This window comes from Pieris brassicae, chromosome 10, assembly GCF_905147105.1.
Source record: "Pieris brassicae chromosome 10, ilPieBrab1.1, whole genome shotgun sequence".
Classification (NCBI taxonomy): domain Eukaryota; kingdom Metazoa; phylum Arthropoda; class Insecta; order Lepidoptera; family Pieridae; genus Pieris; species Pieris brassicae.
Window position 1 is genome coordinate 7,327,114 of NC_059674.1, and position 21,757 is coordinate 7,348,870.

The following is a 21,757-nucleotide window of genomic DNA, read 5'->3' on the forward strand; positions in this document are numbered from 1 at the left end:
AAGGTAAATAAAACACATTTCTCATTTAATTGAATGTATTATTTCTTCTCTACCCAATATTAAAGAGAAAAAGAAACATCAAAATGACTAAGTTACTAATTCTATACATGGAACACTTATTACTACACAATTGTACAGTCAGCAAAACAATTTGAAAACAACAACTTTAAACAAACCGCGATAAATCAGAAGACAATATACAAATGATGATTATTGTTTAAATTAAACATACGCATTATTAAAACGAAAACTTTTACCTACATCAACAAAACCAACTTCAAAATCACCGATAAAGAACAATCGTTTGACGTTGACAGCTGTCAAAGTTTGTAAGAGGTTTTTAAACGTTATAATGACCATATAGCTCATCTCGCTGTCGTCATCGTGTAAATAATAAAACATTCACAGAAAACAGTTATTATATACTTATTGTATTTGTAATCTGACAATCGTAGGTACCATTTCTTATCAAATTATTTTGCTAACCATACTTAAGTCATGGAAGATTACTAGACTAGAATATATAACACCGAACAAACGGTTTTTCATTTAACAAATAGTGAAAAACTTTTATAAACGCGTTTTATATAGAAATGTAATTAATTAGCGTAAACAAATGTTTCATTAAAAAAAAATTGAAAATCTGACTTTTAAAAACATCTTTTTGGAGACCAAACATAGACATTGCGCTACTTATTGTGAAACTAGATTTAGGGGCACTACACACATAACACATAAGATCCATCGTTAAGAGTTTCAGAAGTATTTTGTAACTTCTGCTTCAACAAGCTGGAAAACAGATTTCCATTTAACGTAAAGATAGAACGATGCCGAAGTTCGAGTGTCTCTTTCTAGAGACCAATAATAAAATAATTATTTCTATAAATGAGTAACGTAAAATTCCACGAACTATGTGCGTAGTACAACTAATAAAAAAACATATAAAATGCAGTAAAAACTGGACAGTCTTATAAACTTTGGTTTAAATAACATCAGAAATAAGTAAATTGATTTTAATTAATTTATTAAAATCCATTTAGTAGAGATATTTTCTCTTTAATCTAAGATCAGTATCATTAACATTAAGAGATTCAAACTCTACTAACGCTCAGTTAGGGACTACTCAAATCCCTCATACAGCGAGACAGCGCTAAGTGTGACTCGGATATGTCAAAATTTGACATACGAAAGTCATTCGCCTTTTAAAATTAAAAGGAATTTTACACCTATTTTTGGAAAATATACAACCAAGAAATCTTTGGTAAAAGTTTTTAAGGCGGAGCTGGTGCACCACGGAGTTGGTGAGGCTTCTAACTTACCGAGATGTCATGACGACGTCGCTGGCTACGTATAAAAACAATATTGATTAAAATGTATAGCCATATATATAACAGTCCCGGTAAGTAAGCGGTCTTAATTCAAGGGAAAAATTCTAGCCGCAAAAAAAAGGACAAAAAAACACTATGTTTTTAAATCACGGTAAACTCAAACGTTTCACACTCTCCGACACGAAAGAACTGTTAAGTCAGAGCAAGTGGAGATGGGTGCTTGCTGATTCTGGACGAGTAGGGACACAGGAACAGGGCTTCGTAGTCATTTCTTGTACGCTCTTACCGTCTTGTTATTTATAATATAAGACAGTGTGGCGCTACAGCTTTTTTTAGGTCTGGGCCTAAGATTTCTGTCTATTTCATGATCAATGTAATTGGCATGTAGGTGATCAGCATCCTGAGTCTGACATACGCCGTCGACTTTTTGGTTCTAAGGCAAGCAGGTTTCCTCACGATATATTTCTGCATCGATAGAGCGAGTGTTAAAAGCGCACAAAGAACGTACATTGGTGCACACCCAGGGATCAAACCTACGACCTCAGGGATGAGAGTCTCTCGCCGAAGCCACTGGGACAACACTCGTTATTTACACTTTTAATATTAAAGTAATTTGACGAATACGTAATAAATATTTTGACACGCTCTACGCGTTCTACTTGTGACTTAACCGTGAATTAATTTTTTAATTTACAAATTACCGTAGCCGTCCTTTAGAACCTATTTTTAGCCGTTCACTACTACACAGGTGCCTTATTAGAACGTTAAGGAAGGAGGTTTATTAGACGTGCATTTTTTAATAGAGAATAGAATAATAAAATTTAGTGAACTCAAATGTCTAATAATATTTGTTTCAACGACTAAAATATTCTATGGGCACAGATTATTATAATTTTTAAATCATGGCAACACTACCAAACGTTTTCCTAATTAAAATTGGTTTCAAAATCTCATTTTCTCTTCCGTCAAGTATTTGAAAATACAGTGTTAACTCCATGAATTTAACGACGAAATCCATTAGTTTAGCTTGTCTTCCATACAATAATACACTCTACATAGCACACTCTACATTAAACCCACTCTTAATAACGACAATTGCGTATTAAATACTTTTTAAGTCGGCACCATACGTACCCAACTTTCTGAAAAATCAGTTATTTGTTTACAAATTGGGATTACTAGCACGTGCTTTATCACGAAGAAATACAAAAAATACTGGTACAGCAAAAGTTTGTTTTTGATGTAATTACTAACACTAGTATGAATTTTTTTTCTAATACAAATTTTTCTTCTCTCCATTTAACGACAACTTATTGTGACGGCAAAATGCGTGACCCCTGTGTGTCGTTAAAGAGTTTATACTGAAGATACATTTCAAAATAATATAATATTGTTTGAAAATCGACAGAAGACATCAAATGTTTAATATTGCTTTTTCGCTAAAATAGCCGCGATATCATTCCATAAATCCCAGATCAGTCCGATGACAATTGACTACAACTATACCTCTTAGACTTGACACTGATATTTGACACATGCCGCCAAACTCCTCCCAATGAAAGCTTTGTAGAATCTCGACAGCGCCAAACAGAAATCACATTAGCAATTCCAACTTAGTATAATCCGGATTTTAGGTTAAATTTTCAACTCATTAATTAGCAGACGTTTCCTTCCTTCCAGTGAACGAGACAATGGATCGAATACCTTTCACGGACGTCTGAAAAAAAAGTTTTTTTTTAAATATATATCCTCTGGATGGCCTCTATCGTTAAATATACACGTAGAGTGTGAAATAGTGAACTCAGTGGATCCAATCAAAGCTTTGGGGTCGCAGGTGCGATACGCGGCTGTGCACCAATGGACTATCTATTTACGCATTTAACAATAGCGAACGGTGAGAAAACTGGCTTGCCTTAGACAAAACAAACACGGCTTTCCAAGTCCTCAAAACTGTAGACAGTTATAAAAAAGGAGCTGAACAGAAACCGGTGGAAACAGATTGTGCGCTCCAGGTGTGTGCTGACCACGATCAGACACCTGACTGAAGAGAGAGATAGCCACAGGTTTACATAGGTACATACCTTTTTCTTTGATCCATTCAATATGTCCTTATACATATCCGAGCGGAGGTATCTTGAGTAGCTGTCAGACTTCATTAAATGGTACACGTGAGCCTGAAAGACAAAACGGAAAATTTAGTAGATATACATATTCTATTCTTAAACCGGCAACGCACTTGCCTCCTGGCAATGTCAGTGTCCATGGGCGGCGGTATCACTTAACATCCGATGACACAGTAAACACAGTGCCATTGGAGAAAGGTGGAAAAGAGGTATAGTGTGATTGTGAGTGAGAGAGTGTGAGTGTGTGAGTATGAGTTAGAGAGAGTGACTGGGTGGTAGTGAGAGAACATTTACCCCATAAAATTTCGCTTACCTGCGCCTGATCAAAGCAATATCTATCCGGTTTGCCAGACTCCACTCTCACGCGAGTTAGTTCCCTGTAAAACACATAATATTTTATTTGCTAAGACTTTTTTTTAATAACAATGTTTAATTGCACTCTTTTGTCTCGTTCTGCTGAATTGTGTTTTCGCTGCGATTGAGAGAGATATCTAGGGTTTTGTATAGTCAAAGTCAAAACTCATTTTTTCATATAGGTAACACAATGTACACTTATGCACGTCAAAAAAAAAACATTAAATGCTTCTAATTTTACATTTACTGCAAGCATGGGGGTTAGATAATTATGTAGTATAGAAGATAAAGAAAATCCATGTATCAGATTTGGAAAAAGCTGCAGGAGGCCTTTACCCGAAAAGGGGTTCCAATCAATTGTACTGAAGGAAGTAACGACAACGAGTGATTAGAAAAAATATACATATTGTAGTTAATAATTAGAAGCGTAAACCAAATATTAGCAATGATCGCACACTTGAAGCCAAAATGATTCCTTTACTTTTTCCAACTCATCAATTGTATTTTAATATTCTCCTTTCCGATAATGTTCAATAACATAAGGTCAATTAGATTTACGAACTCTTCGATAGTCCAGTTAGAGTTTTGTTAATCCAGCGTTGCAACCCCTAATGCAATCTAAGCCAGTTGACACCCAGCTTTAAACAGAGAGTTACTACTCCACCGCCACCCCCTCCGCCAGAACTCTCTTCATGCCTTTTTCACAAAGAAGTAGACAGAGGCCACGGATTTCCACTTGCAACGGTACTGGCATACCTCTCCCGCTTCATCGACTTGCATGCTCGCAGGTTATGTGTACTTTTAACTAGTACCCTCCAATCTCCATGGTCACACCACCCTCCATACCCTTTCGTATCTTTTAACCCACACAGTTCCAGTAGACGCATCCTATCACACTGTTTCTTAACGCTCTCATTTCCATTCCATAAACCTATTTTTCTATCTAAATGTTACCATACAGAAATATATGGCCATAAAATGGTAACATCACCGTATCACATTACCTGCTCGCAGCATCAATATTGACGGGCGAAGGTGCGTTGGAGTCGAGAAATTCCTTCCAAATGTCCCGAGCCCGAGAGGCCACGCGACATATCGGGAGCGCCTTCAACTCTTGCACGGCCAACCAGAAGCTGCAATACACCAAAAGAGATACAGTGGTACCGATATACAAAAAGAGATACAGTGGTACAAATACACAAAAAGAGATACAGTGGTACAAATACACAAAAAGAGATACGAGGACACTACACCCACAGTTTCTCCACCTCAGAATAGACCTCTGTTTGCTTTTCCCTCGTTTTCGAAGAATTTCCGATAAGTTGGCTTACAATTACACAACAGCATGGGTCCGAAGATGATGTCTATTGAATTAAAGCATGAAATCTTTGTGATTCAAAGCACTCAAAAACAACTGATGTGTGTGTATTGTTTGGGTGTGTGAAAGAGAATTTATGGCAATCTCCATGTCTTCAGGCGTGAGATGCTGCAGTCTTCGTTGTTCCGGCGCCAATAATAATGTGTTTTTTGTATGACGTGTGTTCTGTTCTGACTGTCTACGAGATTTTCGTTAGTGTACCATTCATATATATATACAACCTTTCTAGGACTGGGCCTCAGATGTCTGTATCTGTTTCATAATTTGTCAATCTAACAGGCAAGTAGGTTATCACATGTGCCTGACACACGCCGTCGACTTTTTGTGTCTATGGCAATCGGGTTTTCTCACGATGTTTCCTGTTCGATGTTACGATTCTCACGATTTTGACTGTTTGATGTTAACGCGCATAGAAAGTGCATTGGTGCACAGCCGGGGATCGAACCTACGACCTCAGAAATGAGAGTCACGCGCTGAAGTCACTAGGCCAAGACTCAATAACCTCCTAACATAATAATAATATTTATTTATTTCTTGCAAATAATCTAAACTTAATACGAATTAAGTATTGACTGACTTGAGATTTTCGCCACTGAATTCCTTGTTGAGGAACTTCGCGAAGTGGTCCCTCCCTGGAGGATCACGGAGCAGTTCCCGAAGGTTGAACGACCAGCGTCTGACGCGACGGAGGGGTAACGGTTCTTTACTGAAATAAATACATCATTTATAGAAAAAAATCTTAATTACTAAACTTACTTTAGTTACGAAAACAAGCATTAAATATATTTGAATTACAAATCATAAGATAAAAGTCTAACATTAAGTGTTGCCACTATAAAAATCACAATGTAATGAATTGTTGTCATATTTTTTTAAAGAAACTCAAGCGCAAGTGTTGCCATATTTTTCCAAGAAACCCAAGCGCAAGTGTTGCCATATTTTTCCAAGAAACCCAAGCGCAAGTGTTGCCATATTTAAAAAAAAACCTAAGTGCAAGTGTTGCCATATTATTAACAAGAAACTCGAAAGTCAGTGTTGTGTATGTGTAGGCAATTGAATGTTATTTGCCATAACAATATTATATAAAAATCCCCATTTTTACAATTTATACTTATAATTTATTTATTATTTTATACAATAAATACCATTGTTTCTCTTGATCCCACAGTTCCGTTGTATCGCTTATCCATGGATTGGGCCATTCCGGTGGAGTCAGGAAGGCGTCGTACTCGGCATATTGCTCGCAGTAAGATATGAATCTGTGATTAAATAATTCGATGCGATTAAAACTATATCTATAGCACCTGTACCTAGATTTAAAAAAAACTCTGTACATAGTAGGTCATCATTCAAAAAAATCAAACACCACTACACGCAGTACTCGTCGAGCGAATTCGCTTACTTTGCCGAAGTCGCGTACAAATTATTTGAAGTCTATTAAGTATGAGGGTTTGTAATTATTTAACCAATTACCGTCTAAAATTCGTAAAATTAGCGCGTTTAACCAGTTCAAAGGGTGTTAAAGATAAATATCAAAATAAACCTAGTATCTCGTTCGTATATATTAAGTATCTCATGTAAACAAAAATACATATTTGTAAAGGGCCGAATAAAATAGGCCTCGACATATAAGCGATTCCTAATACCCGTACTAAGAAAGACGTAACACATCGGAGTCCAAATAGTCATTTTTTAATATTTTTTTTTCTTATCTGTAAAGCAATTCAATAGAACCTTTTTTTTGGATAACGGCAAACCAGCCTACTTTAGTGGGTGCGTTGGCGCCCTTATTGAGGATGCTGTTTTTTTAACAATTGGTTGTTGTGGGAAGATCCCTCACTGGGAGTCCATTAACAGTTCGCTAGATCCCCAAAAAAATGTCCTGTTCGGTAATACTTTAGTGGGCAGTTGGATCCACTTAGTGGTGGCAGCAGAAACTGTCTTAAAAAACGCTCAGTTGTGGTACTACGGACGTTGCGGTGATACGGGTGAAATGGTGAACGTGCTTTGGTAAAAATTCGTACAGATACCGGCAAACTTCTTGAGCATTAATCAAGGGAGTGGGGGAAAGTTTACGCATCGGCACGGGACACAAACGTCAACTGATTTACCAATCACGCGATCGACACTTCACTCTCCACCCCTTCCCAGTGATACCTAAAAATCGCTTCTGCGCAGGCAAGGACATTTGTTCAAGATGTTTGGCGGTACCTGTAGTTATTGGAGATATATATTTACTTACATTTCTGCAACCTTACTGACGCGGACATTTCGCCTCTCGAGTCGCGCCTTCAAAACCGTAACTTGTCGTTTAGCTGCTTCAATCTGAGCTTCAATACTCGGTTTGTCACCTTCTAGTGTTGCCAGTTCAGAGTGGGATGATTCGCCTGAAATTAAAATTTAAAAAAATCAAACCGATTCCTAATGTTCCTAACTATAATATGCCTTTAAATATCTAAATAAAAATAAATCAGTGGCATTACAATTTTTTTTAGCTTTGGAGAGCAATACAACGATTATAGTGATCATACAATTTTTCGACAACATTTTTATAGTACGATTTGTCTTAACTACGTTCTAACGGTTCACTAGCGCAAAATTTATGTCTTAAGGGCGCGCATTAGGCTAGAAACATTCATTATTTCACCCGCTCTAGTGACTAGTGAAATAAACGTATACCTAAAGTTTGCGGTGAGGTGAGACGGAATTTTGTAGCGCGGAACAAAAATTAAGTAAATACTTTTTATTTAAATAACTCGTTAAATATACAAAGTTTAGTAAAATCGCTAGTAGCAGTGCTGTAATTCAATTAACTTTGACTAAATACTCGCTATGATTGAATAAAAAGAAAAGTTTTCTTTGTTTTTTTTTGTATCGAAGAATTTATATTGTATTGTGTTTTTAATTATACACAATAATTGAATTGAAGTCATCAATACTTATTTATTGTTTTTCAAGCATCACATAGATAAAATCAAATCTACGATGAGTGACTTTGGTTAGTTAAGACTTTTAATAAACACATTGTAACTTAGACGTTTAACAAAATTTAAAGATCTTACGTTCCAATTAAGCTGTCTAAAATAGTCAAGTCAAATCTGAGTTGGCCCTAAGCTGTCTAAAATAGTCAAGTCAAAACTGAGTTGGCCCTAAGCTGTCTAAAATAGTCAAGTCAATCGAATTAGTAATAACAGTAACTCACCATTTTCCTTAACGGCCTCAGAATTTTTCTGTATGGCCTCTTCGCTTTCTTGAGGGTTCGTGATTGTTACTATTGGGTTGTTCTGTAAAAGTCAAAATTTATAAAATGTGAATATCTTAACGCAAAGTCTGTAATATTGTATCAATCTAGATCAATTTTTGTCTGGGTAGTATTTCTTTTGTGACCAATTTCCTTAATATGTAAGTATTGATCAGCCTTTTGTGCCTGTCCATCGAATTTTTGCATCTAGGTTTGCAAGTAGGTTTCCTCACGATGCTTGGCAGACCCATACGGCTTCAACACTCGATTGTGAAAAAGTTTCTGGTCTGGCGCCTTCTTAAGTTCTTGTGTCATTTTCGCACGTGTATATTCTTTATATATTTTTATAAGTGTCTGATTGTCTTGTAACATGTGTGATGTTTGAAAGTAAAAATAAATATAAAATATTCACCATAGAAGTGACTTAATGCCACCTACAAGAGTTAAGAGTCGCAAACGGAAACTACTAAAGACTGCTCGAAGTGTCAATGTTTTTAAAACCAACCTCTATACACACTTTTGCCCCATACCCCAAGTACAAACCTTCAAATTGTGCTGCGTAATGATGTCTCTGCATTGCTGAAGCCGTCTTTCCTTTAACGCGTTAATTCTTGATAGTTTCTTTGGATCCAATTCCGTTGTGTTCACACATCCCGGCTAGAAAATACGAATTTTATTAATTCGTTTTTTTCGAATTTTATTAAAGTAGTTTCCGTGCGGAACTTAGATGAACTAAATTCTTATTTGCCACTCATGAACAACGCGCAGAGGCGATGAGAACTTGGTGAAACTGATCGTGGTAACATAGAAGGCAAAACATTACGTGGCCGTCCACAAACCAGATAGACCCATCGAGTGAAAGCCTCGTTGTCCTCGAAACTGTTAGGCGCTGAAAACCTGGGGAACGATCACGATCAGACATGAGCGACCTAACTCTCGAGACTAGAGAGTTCTCGAGACTCGTGAACTGGTGCCACTTGGTGGTCGGACTTAGATCTGAATATATACTATCTATAAATAATTTTCAGCCTTGAATCAAGGGGAATGATATCAAATGTTTACCTAAAAATAAAATTTGTATCATATTTCCTAAGACGTTCGAGGTCCATTAAGAGAGTACATTCTGTTTTCGCCCAAATCGCTAGTATCCGAACCTTTTCTATCACTGGCTGGCCAGTACCCAACCTTTGAAACTGGATCTAACTTCTTAATGTGCTAAAGCAAGCCACCAGAATTCTTGTTCACTGTGTCTCATAATAAGAGAACCAGGAAGAGTTTGTTTGGACCTCGGACATCTTAGAAAACATAATACAAATTTTATTTTTAGGTTATGTGTTCCGCTTGACGTCCGAAGTCCATTATGAGAGACGTGTTTGTTATCGCCTGGTGACTTGCAAAATACTATAACTAAAAACGCAACAGCGACTCATTCTCTCTTTTCTACTCTATTCCAAAGAACATGGCAATAGTCCATCTTCTACTTCGTATCGTAAGAGACAATCTTTTCTTAAATTAATCTCAAACTTTAGAAAATATACTCTCCAGAACCAGTTTTAAGTTTAATATATTATAACTCATCTCACCGCTCCTGGACACTCCCACTGGCGCAAGTGCGTTGCGGCCTTTTCGGAAATTAAAAACTTGCTACCGGTCTACCCTCACTTTTAGTCTAATTCAACACTCAGAACAAATATGGCATATATATGACAAGTCACGCGCATACCCAAAATACATTTTTTTCTTCTCAAGTAAGCCATTTTGAACTCACCATAGGTCTATGAAGATCCCAGAACGCCCTCTCCTGGCTGTCCAGTACTTTCCTCTCCAACTTATCCCTTTTCTTATCAACCTGAAAATTATTGAATATAAATGCTTATAAGTGTGATACCCGATGAAATAAAAATTAATTCCAATGTGGTTAAATTCCTTTTGAATTAATTTATTAAACTCAAACTAAGTTTCTTCATATAGGTAACCAAGTAGACTCATGAACGTCAACAGAAAAGCTGTTAAATTAGTTCTAAATTTACATTGACTATCAGTCCGCAAGTCAAGGGCGTAGAGCGGACAAGAAAAATTTGTATCATTACGTTTAATAAAAGCCAAAACCCAAGTTCGATTCCCACGAAAAATTATATTGGAGACTGTTCATCTCACCGATAAAAAGAGAACCATGCTATAAAATAAATTTTCAATTTACTATCAGCATATTTGCATTCTTCCACGTCTTTTGAGATTTAGTGTTATTATATATAGCAAAGGACCCAGGTTCGATATGCGGTATAACAATATTTTTTTATCCATATCGCTCCGTGGAGCCAGCGAAATGACCAGGAAAGTTCTGAGCTTCTAGAAGTAGCTGGGCTGGCTTAATTACCCAGGACTTAACCCGTAGGGGATCATTGGGCGTCTAAGGTGGAAAATGATTCCACACTACTTAAACAAATCATGTCCTTACTTTGCTCTGGGCCTCTGCCTGCATGAATATAAACTCCCATTTCCTGCTGAACATCTTCTGTAATCTCGCCAAAGACTCTGCCTCATAATCAGCTAGTTCTAAACGCGCCTTGTTCTGCATAGTTCGCTTGCAGAGGTATACCGCTAAAACGAGAACTTCAATTAGAGTCAAGTGTACCGATTCTGAAGCTGACAACACCGATGCTTAAGCCTTTGGTGACTGTCCATGGGCGTTGTGATAACATCGAAAGATGCAAGCAAAAATATGAAAAGATTGTACACATACCGTAATCCGTATTTTCAGGCTCCCATTGATTTGATGGCCAAAAGTACGGCGTTTGGAACCTGATAAATAAGTTATACATATCATAATAAGTCATCTACACTAAGTATTACATCATCATATTTGTATACAATTCATATGACTAATAAGGGAGCGTTCAAGTATTACGTCACGCAATTTATGGAGATTCTTGCCCCCCCCCCCCCCCCATGAGACACACCGTAACGTTTCTGTATAGAATAGTAAAACGTTTCGTGACCACCCCCAGTGACTCTTTATACCTAAAACTTACCATTATGTGGTGTAAAGTACTAGAAAGTGGAAAATAATATTAACAACGCGTAATTCAATCCCCGCCCCGCATCGTAACATTTTAGAAGAGGTCCCCCCCCCCAAACTCGTTACGGAATACCTGAATGCTCCCTAATATAAAATGTAAAACTCCTTTAAAGACAAATTTGCGTGCCAATGTGCGTGGCAGAATATGCGAACTTACTATTGTACCACTTTCTTGTAATATATTCTTGCATATTATTATTATTTTTATCACAAAATAAATTATTTAAAATTGTAATTCGGTAGGTGACGCCTGCTTAAAGTTATGTTACAGTGCCACATACTTTTCTTGGTCGGTAAGAGCGATGTCGTCATTGTTTTATTTTACATCATTTTATTTTTATTCCACAACCGTGGATACAGAGTCCTTTAGTCGGAATCATAGAGATTACATAATAGCGTCGCTGTCATGAATATTAGTATTGCCAGTAAATAAAAATTTACCATTATAAGGGGAATAATTTGAAGTCATTCGACTTAATAATTTATTAAAATGTCCTAGTAAAACAATGTATACTTATATCTAGAAAATACAATTCTAGGCTTAAATAAATGTGACACAAACTTAGGAACAACTGATATGATAGGTTTTAGGCTAGGCTGTTGATTGAACGGCTGATTAAGCTAGTTGGCTGCGACATATATATATATATATATATATATATATAAAATAATCTTACCTATAATAAGTATTATCATTTTTTACTGTGAGGCAATGATCGTCTATAGGAAATAAGTAGCCATGAGCCGCCAATAGATGAGACAGGTGCAGAGCCTCCCACGCGTCTTCAAGATTGAGGTGTCGGGTCAACCATGCCACCAGTTCCGAGCCAGTGAAAACCTGAAAATATTTATCTGCCATTGAACTATACACCACAGAGAAGGAGCTGACAATTTTTATCTTTGTATACGGAATTAATTAATTCATTTACCACATCATATATACTGCTATATCTACAGTATATGTTGCAAGCTATCATTTCTCATGACTATTATGTTAAAAATAAATGTAACAAAAAATTAAATTACAGCAGTGTTGGCCTAGTGGCTTCAGCGTGGCTATCCCTAAGGTGGATCGATCCCCGGCTGTCCACCAATGGACTTTCTTTCTATGTGCCCATTTAACATTCACTCAAACGACAAAGGAAATCATCGTGAGGAAACCTGCTTGCCTTAGACCCAAAAAGTCAACGGCGTGCGTCACAGATGGATCACCTACTTGTCTATTAGATTAACAAATGATCATGAAATAGAAATTCGAAGCCCAGGCCTAAATAGTTTGTAGCGCCATTGATTTATTTTTTAACAATAAATAATAAAAAATATACGCTTCCAATTTAAGATTTTATTAGTAAGCAAAAAATTACTAGCAAAACATCGAATTAGGTATCAGATAGGCACTTACAATGATTTTCTTTTAATTGTTATTAATTTAAATTGAGACTGGTTTTAATACAGTGAATCTGGTCTGGATTTCAAGCAACTGACTTTATATATTTTATATTACTTACCGATGGTATTTTACTCATAAAGCTCTTGACAGTACGAACAGGCACCCCAGTGTTTTCATCCTGCATTTTCTCAATTATTGCTTCCATCTATACATTAAATTTATAATTGTAAATTATTAAGTTTCAATAATTGAACATGAGTTTCATTAAATGCAGTTTCATTCATGTAATTACTAATTATTGTTTCACCGGGAAGCAAATCAACAACAAGGTTGTATCTGTGTTAACAACTAAAGCCACAAAGTATTCGAAGCTAGCTTTTTTTCTTTCTCTCTTTTTAAGTTTGTCCATCTGCAATCAGCACCTGGCCCTTTATCAGATTTTATGAAAAGATGGCAATTAGGGAATTCAAAGGGAATTAAAAATAAAAATGCACGAGCCCAGAGCATGTACACAGCAAGATTACCTTCTTATACGCCAGATAGTTAGGCGATTCTTCTGGTGAAGGTACTGTAGCCATCAGTGCCTGAACACTGGGTGGCATGTTAGCAATCATGCTCTCTCTGTCTTTCTTGTCTTTCTTCTCATTTTCCTTATCATCTTTACCCGATTTTGCCACCTCTCTGTAAATCATAGATATTTTTTCCCAATTAATAATATTAATATTATTAAAAATAAAAGGAAAATTGACTTATTAATATAGATAATAGAAATATTGAAAACAAAGAAGCTATATAAACATATAACATATATAACATTTTTTTATTACCATAAAAAACCCAATGAAGGATGTTAACAATGTGATATGTATTTTTTAAGATGTTCAATTAATTATTTAGAAGACAGTTAGAAAGTTATACCATTTTGTGATTGAAAACCTAAACAAAAACTACTATTCAACATCTAATAGATAGATATTTATATTTTAAATATTTATCTAGAGCTATAAGCATCACCTATGTAATGAAATCCTAAGCATAAGATGCTTTTGGGCTTAAGAGCCAATGGATTCAGGGATAAAAAACTGTGTTTCTAAAAAAAATCTGTACACAACTTAGCTTGTCATAAAACTAAAAATTACGAAAACTTCTGTATTATATATTTTTAAAAGTTGGGAGCTTATGCCAAAGTTCTTACACCTAATTATAAAATAAGGTGTACATAATTTGTTATTAAATGTACTAAGATGCTATCATCATCATAAAAAAATCGTGAATGTTAAAGACTGAGGTAAACAGAGTTAGAATAAGAAATAAGAGTAAGTTTAAAGATTTGCGAGAAATTATCAATAGGCAGCTGATTGGTGCATATGTAGCTGGTTTTTATAGTAAAGAATTATTGAACCTACTTGGAAGGTCCCTGCTGACAGGCCTTCTGAGCCGTCTTCTCATTTGAATTCATCGTAACCATTTTAACACATTCACTTATAAATTCCTGAGAAAAACTTATTATTGTTCTTTCATAGTGAAATATTAAATAATTTCTTATTTTTTTGTATTGAGATTCATTGCACAAGGTCACTAACCACAAACAAATTGTGAAAAACAAAAAGCACAATCCCTCGGGGCACTCATAGTTTTTTAATTAGAAAAACAAACGAAGCAACAAATTAATCTTTCGCTTGAATAGTTATGGTGGTTTTTCTTCAGATAAACACTTAAAATTCACATCTCAAAACCAACTTCGATATAAATAATGGAAACGAAAACTAGCGTTCGCTTTTCATTCAAAAATTACGAGAAAAATACGCGAAAAACGTAAATTTTCGTATTCGATTTCGTATCAGTGCACGGCGAAATGTCAAAATTTCAAGTAGCCATTAATCAAATGCACTTTTTGAACGATAGTGAGAAAACTGTGCCTTGCGTAAGAGAGATAGCCTATACCTTTTTACACGGTAAAACGAGAGGTTAGAGGAAAGATGGCTAAGCAGATAAATTGCGAAGAATGGATTTATGAATGATCTTCCTCCATGTGTAGCGTCTGTGTATTTTGTCGCATTATATTAGGTTTGATAAGCGCATGTTATGAAGTGATCGAATCGAACAGTTGATCTATTTTTAGGCTCGCTTTATATACTTTTCTAATATAATAGAGGATATAGGAATATTTAAAAAGGGTTTGTAACTATTTCGTTTGCACAACGTTAAGTTGTATTGTCAAAAGATGGCAGCACTTATATTCAAAAATTCAACAGGCCGTTACTTTTTAAAAATAGGCTTATGTTTTTTTAAAGAAGCCAATTCCTTTATTGATATTTATTACTCAGATAAAAAAGTTTACTAACTTATAAAATCCACTATTATTTACATAAAATCTATATTATAACTACTATTATAAAATAGTTCCTGCATTCATAAACAACATTATATCAAGTCGTATCGTTGGAATGTCTTTACATAAGGCTGGACGGCATTTTTGCATAAATATTTATCTCGTACAGAATATTTATAGTCCCTTTATGTAGAATTAACATCCATTGTTACCCACGTTACTCAGTGCCGTTTTGGTACACACTTGTTTTTTTTGTAAGTTTGGTGGATTATCAGGAATACAAAAAAAGAACAGTGTTAACTAAAATATATTGTGGCAGTCTTTTTAAAAATTGTTATTGGTAAAAAAATGAGTGTGTGTACTAGTGTACACACGTAAGAAGTGAAACTTCTTTATTACCTTATTTTTAGAAAAATGATCTACTATATGCAACTTTACAGAGATTGGTTAAATAAAGTTAAATTAGATAAAGCTTAACAAAAGGCTTTTATTACCATAGACATGAATACAAATAATACAATTATTTCATTTTACCTTAGTACTACTAAGATTATTACAGAATTTCATTAATTTTAATAGAGTTATTACTATCATTGTTATCGTTATATATATATATATATAACGATAACAATATATATATATATTTGTTATAATGGCTTCGAATATCATCGAATCAATCGTGGTAGGGACAGGAAAAAGATGGCGCGTAACCGAAAAATATGACGGTAATTTTTTTCCAACGCCGATAAGGAAGTTTCACTTCAATAATATAATTTTACTTTTTTAGCCAAAAAGTAACACTAAATTTTTTACGGATTTTGACAATCTTTTAATGTGCTGAGTCCCAACTTGACCTAATAATAGCCTTCAAAAATGGGAGTTGTTTTGAATTGAGAACTTAATTAAAAAGTTAATTGGAGTCTGTCAATTATTATTATACCAGGCATGGTTGTGCTTATATTATGTGCTGATTTTTTGAATAAGGTAGTAGTAGGCTAGGATTTAATCAATAATTTATGTAAAGGAAAGGTATTGTGGCGGCCTTGCAGTTTGAAAGTAAATAACCTTAACCAACGCGGAATTGCCGTTCTATTTTGTATCGCTTTTGTTACAAACATGCTTCCGTGGCTTTAATCACAATACATCTGAAATAAACATACTCCCGAATTTAAGGACAATATTCAAAGTAGAGAGCGCTATGTATGTATGTGACGCGTATGTCAAAAATGTATAGATCATAGATAATTGAGGACTACAAAAAAATCATACATAAATTATAGATTCGATACAAAAATGGCTGCCTCAGTTGTCATTACCATACAACGACGTTCTCAACATATGTAGGTATAGTATATGTTTTATTTACATGCCATCTTTTATGGCAGCGTTGGCCTTTTGGCTTTAGCGCGCGACTCTCATCCCTGGTCGCAGGTTCGAACTTGGGTATTCTGTCTATGTGCGCTTCTATCACACGCTCGAACAAAACAGAGAAGCAAAAACGCGTGAAAAACCGTAGACCACAAAAGGATGATTTACTGTGATGTATTAAATAAAACAAATACACATAAACATAAAATTTATTGCTAACTAAATATAAACCTAACACACAAAATAATAAACATCAAAAAAATAACAAATATTTTTTCTGGAATAATGTACAGTTAAGCTGTGTAATGTGTTGTGATACTTACTAGCCCTGGCTCAGCATTTTGACGTGGAACAGACGTCTTCTACAGCGCTGGTCTTTCTACCACAGACCTCAACAATTAGTTTGCGCCTCAGACGCTAAAAAATGTAATAATAATAATAGTAGAAAAAAAAATAGTAAAAATAATTAATTATCAAATTATTAAGAATCAGATACAGAACTTGAGGCCTTAAACAGATCAAAACTTGTTTTTCATTCTAATAATATTGTTTTGCTTTCTATTTCAGATGTCTAAATAGTTCTAGCCTATACAACAATGGTTTAATTATAAAATGTAAGTGTTATGTTAAAATTATTACGTCAAATAAAATCATTATTTTTTGCCAAGAGGAAGAGACAAGAGGGGAATCCTAGTGGGGGCTAGAGCATTTTGAACTTAATATCCTTTTTGAAAATATTTTATTATGTATGAAATATTATCTATAATAATTGCTTTATTAGCTCTTTTCTATTGCTATATTATGGCAATAGTTTTATCAGTTTTTGTTACGCCCTTTTCAGTACACCGTATTTCCATTGCATCTAAATCAATTAAATCGGTTTTAATCAAAGTCCTCATCTAAATCTAGTTTAATGCACTTGATTTAATTACTTCGATAATTTATAAATATCAATATCTTTCACTTTGATTGTTTAGCGATTAATTTTATCATTTATATCGAAATTATCAAAGAATAAAATCGTGATAAGATATAAGTGGGGTAAATACCGGTCATGTTTAAACAAATAAAATGTAACTTAAAAGAAAATATACAGTACAAACTTTTTATGCTAGACCTCAGATTTCTGTATCCGTTTCATGATCTGTCAATGTAAGAGGCAAGTGGGTGATCAGCCGCCTGCGCCTAACACACGTAGTCGACTTTTTGGGTCTAAGGCAAGCCGGTTTCCTCACGATATTTTATTTCGCCATTCGAGTGAATGTTACATGGGCACATAGACAGTAAGTCCATTGGTGCATTGCTGAGGATCGAACCTACGATCTTAGGGCGATGAGAGTTACACGCTGAAGCCAAAATGCCTAGGCCAACATTGCTCTATATGTACCTTTAAGGTATGTTAAATATTATTTTAAAGACTCTTAGGCCTAAATCTCACCTATGGTGACCTATATCTCCCGTACGTCATAAATGTTTTGGATTTTGAAAGAAAGGGAGTCAAGTCTATCATATTTTCTAGTCACTGAGTTGTACTCTTACTAATATATAGTCGTTTATAAATATAGTATAATGTTTTTTTATCAACTGTGCCTTATGTAACTGTGAATTGTGCATCTGTTAATTCAGCAGATACTGAACTGTTTGACGAACGTCCGAACGAACGAACTGTTTAATGTCGTCTCTTTTATGAATGGTGCGCGGTGGCGGTAGAGTGACGTGTCGATCGCGTGATTGGTAAATCAGTTGACGTTCGTGTTCCGCTCTGTGTACGATGCACAAACTTTCCCCCACTTCCTTGTTTAATGCTCAAGAAGTTTGCCGGTAGCTGTACCACGAATTTATCACGATTAATTAATTCAAAAAACAAAATTGCCGACTTCTCATAACTGAAAAACTTATCGATTTTTTAAATTCTAACTTATTCTGTGTATGGAAATACAAATTTAAAACAAACAATCTATTGATGAAGTATTAATGGATATATTATTATTTTTTTCATGTGGTCATGATATCTTGGCACTACGATTTTGTCAGAAACGTACTTGCGAGCTTTCTGTCAGTGTCCATGGGTGGATACAACTTAACATACACATAAGCCTGATTCCCGTGTGTAAATGAAAGTAAAAAGCGCATCGTAAATTTTACATCTTTCTTTTTATGTTTATATGCCAAAAACAATTTGACCGTGACTTACAGACAAGACGCGATAAGATTTGTTATCAGCTAAATTTAACAAATTGTATGTGTCGTAATTGCGTAATAGATAAATAACAATCGACAAACTGTTTAAATAATCGATTGGAAATATTTTACAAAAATCTATAATATTTGTGGTAAAAAAATAAAACTCAATGTTTCCTGTAAAATAAAACCATAGATAATAAAAAATCAAAAAAGGTATCAAACCTAATAAGACAGATTGCTATTTAATTATGAATGTTATAACGCATTTATGTCAAAGTCAACATATATTTATTCATACAGATAACTTCAGAATGTTACAAAATATTATTTTAAGAGTATAAACTGCGAAAATTCGGCCTCACATGGAGTAGTGTTCTCACCTCTGGGCGGAAGCTCCCCATTACCAGTCTTCCACTTGACCGTATTCAACGAAAAGCTGTTTGAATCGGACATCCAGGTAGAAAACAAAATTACTCATATCATCTCGACGTCCGTCGTTCCATGACTAAGCGTTTCATAAGGCGGTTTTTGCTTCTCCTCTGCCCACTGAAGTATATTCGAACCAATTCAAAGCGTCCTTCAAGAAAAGAGTGTACCAATTCTTAAAATACCAACAACGCACGCGCAAGTACACTAGCACATGCACACATTTTTTTTTATTAATAACATTAGGTTTGCCACCGGTTCTATTCATGTTATTAATTAAATAAAAAAATGTGTGCTTGTACTAGTGTACTCACGTAAGACGTGAAACTTCTTTATGACCGTATTTTTAGAAAAATGATCTAGTATATGCAACTTTACAGAAATTGGTTAAATAAAGTTTAATTAGGTAAAGTTTACCAAAAGGCTTTTATTGTCATAGACATGAATACAAATAATACAATTATTTCATTTTACCTTAGTACTACTAAGATTATTACAGAATTTAATTGTAATACTTAGAATTATTGCTATCATTGTTATCGTTATTATATATATTTGGTATTAATGGCTTCGAATCTTTCGTGGTAGGGACAAGAAAAAAAGGCGCGTAACCGAAAAATGGGACGGTAATTTTTTTTCTAACGCCGATAAAGAAGTTTCATTTCAATAAAGAAGTTCCTAGTTACCCTGTCAGGATGAATTTAAAGGAAGATTCTTCGAAAAAGGCACACAGACAGAAATAAACAGAGTTATATATATTATTGAATTTTAATATCTGAATGTACCATTTTAGTAACTACATATCTTGGAACATTTTGTTATCCCATAGAGACAGATAACTGGTATTTATGATTTGCATCTCTATAGTTTTTATATATATATGTATATGTGTATATATATATATATATGTTATCCTCAGAGTTCTAGGAATAAATTAAAAACATACTCCAGCCGTCTTCGAGGTTTGGCTTAACATATTTTGCGATTCTTTGTTTAACTTATCTGCGATATCACTGGCGGATTTGCCTTTGAACAAACATACAAACGATTTATTTAACATAAATAGTTTATACACGCGTACATGCTTCCACGAGCATATTTGAACTTTGCGATTGCTTAAAATCCTTGACATTATAAATGAGACGCGACGATGACATTTACGAGAGATCTATAAATTGTATACATAATTTCGATTATTTTTTTACGAATACGTTTACTAAAGCATCACCTTCATAACTCAATGTTAATAACTTTTGAATATGTTCTACTAAAAAGAGATTCTAATATATATATTTCATGGTATAATATAATCTAAATACAATCAAGTATTTAAAATTATTTTAACCTACAAAGTACTAATAAAAATTATTAAAAAGAAAATCGAAACAAATTTTAAATGTATGGCCCATGTGGCATGTGCCTTTAACTCTGGTAGCATTACCACGCTGTATTCCATTCCATATCCATTATTCGTTGAGCGAAGAAAACACCACGTCTGGAGTCACCGGTACCATCTACGAGGTGTCAACTTAAATCTTCAATGAGTGCCTTTGCACTTGAACCCCACGACCAAAGAGTCTCTACTCCAAAGGGAACAAAATTGAAGTTGGACGAAACTCATATATATATATAAATCCTATTTTCCAGCTGTTCTGCAGCCGTCCCAGCGTTTTGTTCGAAGGGACGGCAAACGAGTCCACAATAGTAGCATCCCAAAAACGAAATACATTTTATCGATGTTAGATTATTTACATAACTCGTCATTTATAGTTCTTGTAGTGATTTATTATTTTTATTAGCTATACAGGATGGCCAAATAGTCGTGTATCAAACGCAACTAGGGATTATATGGGGTCATCAGCTGCAAAAAATTGATGTTCGGGAGGTCCTTAAACTCGACCCCTGTAGAGTTATCATTTATTTTGCGTTTTCATAAGAAAATTGCCTCTTTTTACTAATTCATATTAAGATTGGAAAAAAATCGATATATATAATTAGCTTTTTATATATTATTCAGAGGTTTTATTTAATTTGACAGTAAAAATATTATTACGAAATGTTTTATGTAACTACTTAAAAACAAAATTAATGTCAAAATTATTACATTTATATGTAACCAGAATATAACAAAATCCGCATGTTTATAAATTTCCTAGGAAATTTGGAAATGTGGATGTAAAATAATACAATTTATCTCTCGTTTAGAATCCTGCGAAAGATTATAAATTTCCTAGGAAACGTGCCGCGTCTATATCTATATCAATGGCATTTACTCAAAAACTAGCCAATAGATTTAGATAAAATTTACACCACTAGATAGAGTGATAAATGACAAATGACATAAATCAATCTTGAAGATTGTTCATTAATTGACTGAAATATGAGCCGTTGAAACATGCGTATTTTGTCATATCCCGGTGACCTACCTTTTGAAGTAAACAAATTACATTTATTATATAACTGCTCCTTTTAGATACACAGCAGTCGTGTTCAACTACTATTGTATTAAAATGATACAGGAAATACAACGAGAGAGGTGTTTTATTTAAATTGA

At 34.5% G+C, this 21,757-nt stretch overlaps 1 protein-coding gene and 1 long non-coding RNA gene across 2 annotated transcripts; one reads left to right on the forward strand and one right to left on the reverse strand.

Annotated features, from left to right (window-relative positions):
• Positions 1-48: 48 nt before the first annotated feature.
• LOC123715454 (regulator of G-protein signaling 7) lies at positions 49-14,755 on the reverse strand. The gene is made up of 17 exons (XM_045670462.1): positions 14,477-14,755; positions 14,300-14,385; positions 13,418-13,574; positions 13,012-13,098; positions 12,181-12,341; positions 11,168-11,226; positions 10,883-11,025; positions 10,193-10,273; positions 8,968-9,081; positions 8,386-8,467; positions 7,426-7,570; positions 6,329-6,442; positions 5,761-5,889; positions 4,810-4,938; positions 3,765-3,828; positions 3,410-3,502; positions 49-3,045 (listed from the first exon to the last, which is right to left on the reverse strand). Exons 2-17 carry the CDS (start codon positions 14,359-14,361, stop codon positions 2,980-2,982), a joined length of 1,686 nt encoding a protein of 561 aa, XP_045526418.1. The 5' UTR covers positions 14,362-14,385; positions 14,477-14,755; the 3' UTR covers positions 49-2,979.
• Positions 14,756-19,033: 4,278 nt separating this feature from the next.
• On the forward strand, positions 19,034-19,961 carry LOC123715419. Its single transcript, XR_006754428.1, has 2 exons — positions 19,034-19,234; positions 19,792-19,961. It is a non-coding gene; the product is annotated as an uncharacterized LOC123715419 (long non-coding RNA).
• Positions 19,962-21,757: the final 1,796 nt, after the last annotated feature.

Bases quoted from the DNA above. Each gene is read 5' to 3' on its own strand.
- LOC123715454 (XM_045670462.1), bottom strand. From the start codon at position 14,361: ATGGTTACGATGAATTCAAATGAGAAGACGGCTCAGAAGGCCTGTCAG. The intron at 12,342-13,011 runs GTAAGTAATATA...AAATATTTTCAG, and splicing joins TTATGAGTAAAATACCATCG to GTTTTCACTGGCTCGGAACT. The intron at 11,026-11,167 runs GTATGTGTACAA...TTCTCGTTTTAG, and splicing joins GCCTGAAAATACGGATTACG to CGGTATACCTCTGCAAGCGA.